Source organism: Dromiciops gliroides, chromosome 2 (genome assembly GCF_019393635.1).
Source record: "Dromiciops gliroides isolate mDroGli1 chromosome 2, mDroGli1.pri, whole genome shotgun sequence".
Taxonomy (NCBI): Eukaryota; Metazoa; Chordata; class Mammalia; order Microbiotheria; family Microbiotheriidae; genus Dromiciops; species Dromiciops gliroides.
In genome coordinates this window covers 659,969,060-659,972,482 of record NC_057862.1, presented here as the reverse complement: position 1 = coordinate 659,972,482, position 3,423 = coordinate 659,969,060, and the positions used below count along the sequence as shown (strand labels likewise).

General features: G+C 54.5%; 1 protein-coding gene across 1 annotated transcript; it reads right to left on the bottom strand.

The window, feature by feature from the left end:
• Positions 1-546: 546 nt before the first annotated feature.
• On the bottom strand, positions 547-2,271 carry MRPS24 (mitochondrial ribosomal protein S24). Its single transcript, XM_043983075.1, has 4 exons — positions 1,987-2,271; positions 1,828-1,899; positions 1,470-1,581; positions 547-1,033 (listed from the first exon to the last, which is right to left on the bottom strand). The coding sequence occupies exons 1-4, from the start codon at positions 2,023-2,025 to the stop codon at positions 750-752; spliced, it is 507 nt and encodes a 168-aa protein (XP_043839010.1). The 5' UTR covers positions 2,026-2,271; the 3' UTR covers positions 547-749.
• Between the last annotated feature and the right edge of the window lie 1,152 nt (positions 2,272-3,423).

The following is a 3,423-nucleotide window of genomic DNA, read 5'->3' as shown; positions in this document are numbered from 1 at the left end:
GGGCAGATGAAGGAAAGAGAGGGAGGTAGAAGCATGGAGAAATAGAGAAAAAATTTGGTGCACTCTAAGTTGTTAGAGGATGCACAATTTAGTGGAAAGAATGTTGGAAATACCGGGGGAAAAAAGAGTCACTGGCTCTGTTGTTTAATTCGGTCTGTGACCTGCTTCTTCAGCTGTAAAATCAGGGCTTGGAATGATCTCTCTCCTGGTCAATTTAGAAAATAAAGAATGTCCAGTTTGTTGTCCACTGAGGCTTCAAAGGGTTATCATCTAAAACCCATCATTCTTTGAAGTGTTGTTAACCATTGTTCACGGGTCTAATGTTCAAACCTTGGGGATGAGGCAGCTCCTAGGGCCAGCTCACTCTTTGTGAACCAAATCCCCCCACAGCACGGCCATATGCCCCACCAGTTAAGGGTCTTCTTGTTTATCCCTATCATCAGTGCTTAGAACACGTAAGCCCCTCATGTGTGCTTCCTGATTCATTCGTTCACGCTCATATATATGAAAGGACCAGCTCTTTCTTCCTCCTTTCAGACAAGAACATACCAGAAACAAAAAGTTTTATTATACACATTAATTTAACGAGAAATCACAGCCACAGAGATCACTGATCCCTCCTTTGGAAGCCACAATTAAGATGGGGGGAGGTTTTATTTCACAGCAGCTTCGCACAGTCCGGAGGCCAGAGGCCCCTCCCCCGGCCCCGCCCCTCTCGCCCAGTCGCGGTCATCGAGGGCCAGGGGAGCCTAGATGTGCTTGTACACCGGCTTGTGGGCCACGGTTTGCAGGCACAGGGTCACCGGGCACTTGTAGAAGGTGGAGAGCAGCGCCTCGCTATAGCCCACAAGGAAGTACATCTTGGAGGGCGGCATGCGCTGCAGCAGCAGCAGGCAGATGACCAGCTGGTTGGCCCGACGCTTGATGACCACCTGGTCGGCCAGGCAGCCCGGGAAGGTGCCGTACAGGAACCTTCGGAGGAAGACGTCCTCCACCGTCCTCTCGGCAGCCCCCTCCTCTCCGTCTAGGTTACCTGAGGATAAAGGGCCCTGAGCACCCGGCCTGTGGAAGGGAGCGCCACGGAGCCCCACAGTCTGGGCTGGAATAAGATGCCACCTCCCTTGTCCATTGCAGGGGACGGTGGCCGGACAAGGGTCCTAGGAGAAAGGAGCTACGGATTTCAGCAGAATGAGGCAAATTCCGCAGAATTTAAATGCCGGAGGGGGTGGAGGAGAGGCAATAAGGGCAGGATCGGGTCTCCCTGGGCTCTGACCCTTATCGGGGAGAGGTCGGGCTGGGTTCTAGGGTCACATGGGGGGAAGGATCAAAAGCATCCCTAAGACAGACTCTCCCCCGGGAAGAGAGAGAGGGAGGCTGTCTTACACGGGGTCCCAGGGAATCTGAAAGCCGCGGAAGGTTGGAGCAGACCCCCGCCCATCCCCGCGACCTCCGGGTGGGCTCCCACTTACTCGTGTGCAGGGACAGCCAGCCCTTGCGGTGGGCGATGAAGTGCGGGGGGTGGGCTTGCTCGTAGGTTACAGGCTTGTCCCCCTTCCCCACTCGGACCCGGGCCGCTCGGTTCTGGGGAGGAGTCGAGGTCACGTACAGGAGCCCCCCCCCACGCCCCGCCCTCCCCTCGCGCCTCTTCCCACGTGGGCACGCCCCCCCCCCGAACGCATGCCCCGCCCCGCCCCTCCTCTCCCAAGGAGCTCGATCCCCGTCGTCTTCCCGCGAGAACGACCCCCCCACACACACACACACACATGAGCCGCCCCCTTACCCTCCCCCCAACGCCCCCAGGCGCACCCCTCACCCCCCAAATCTAACCTTGCAGCAAACCGCGGTTGTGTGGATGCCGCAGCTGGCGGACAGCAGCTCTGGGACCCCAGAAACGGCCACCTGAGGTGGGAAGAGAGGAGAAAAGTGAGGTGCAGGACGCGAGAGATCACGCGCCCTTCGCGCTGCCTCTCGTGTCACCCCACTTACCCGCAGGCCGAACCGGCCGCCGCACAAGGGCGCCGCCATCTTGGGACGGGCGTCGGCCGAGAGGGGTGACGGGAAGCAAGGATGCCGTTTAGACTATACCAAGTGGATGGGGGGGACTAAACACTGCGGGAAGGAACCACTGCTCCCTGTGCGGGATTGGCAAGGAGCAGGTAACTTGTCGAGAAGGGGGAAGCCCAATGAAGAAGGATCGGCTTGATGACAGGAACGTCTACAATAGCCTAAAACCTCCTCAACTTGTCACTTAGTGGAATATACTCCCCCGTCTTAGTAAGTGAGAGGTATGGTCTAGTGTCAGCGAGAGGCCAAACACGGGCGAGACCAAATGTGACAGAATTGGAAGGGGAGGGAATAGAGGTGGGTCATTCTATCTCCCGCAGTCCAAAGGGAGGAGCCTTTCGAGTCTCAGAACCAGACCCTGCATCCGCAGCACCGCGACCGGATATGGGGACTGGGCGTGGTTTTTATTTCCTCAAGTGAGAGATGAATGATGAGGTAATGGGGGAGTCCTTCCCCAAGCTGGACAATAATAGCAGCACACGGCTTTTAAGGATTGCTAAATGCATTTTGCTTTATGTGAGAGGTAAATCACGTATTGGCTAGAGGTCCTGAGTGCAAATCCTCCTTCAGCCGCGTCACGACCAGTTCCTCCCTCGGTTTCTTTGAATTCAACTCCACAGTCTTCTAGCTCTACATCTGTGACCCAGGAGAGGACCTGTAAATAATTGCCCATTACGTGTGTGCCGGTGCAGGGGATGCATTGACAGAGCCAGCTAGGTGGCTACAAAGACCCAAGTTCAAATCCAGCTTCGTGCACTTCCCAGCTGTGTGACCCTGGACACGACATTTCATCCCTTCCTGCCTCAGTTCCTCAGATGTGAAATGGGTATAATAGCACCTCCCTCCCGGGGTGATAGTGAGGAACCGATGAGATAATAATTGTAAAGAGTTATTGTAATGTAAAGCATTATTAATTGCAGACCTTAAAGGGTTATGTAAATACTAACTTTTGTTGGTCCCCTCCTCCCCCTTTTCCTTCTACTCTTCCTCCTCCTCCCCACCTCTTCTGCTTATTCTTTTTTGTTTTGTTTTGTTTTTTTAGTAAGGCAATTGGGGTTAAGTGACTTGCCCAGGATCACACAGCTAGAAAGTGTTAAGTGTCTGAGGCTGGATTTGAACTCAGGTACTCCTGACTCCAGGGCCGGTGCTCTATCCACTGCGCCACCTAGCTGCCCCTTTCTGCTTTTTCTTAAGAAGGCTACGTTCTAATGCTTCCCATTGACCCAGAGACTTCCGGTTTGCAAAGCACCCCCGCTGAACTCTCCAGGTTGTGAGTGGGTCAGAACTCTCCTGCTCCATGAACTTGAGCATCTGGAATTTGGAATTTGTAAACCAGGTGATCTTTGCTAGGACAAGTCC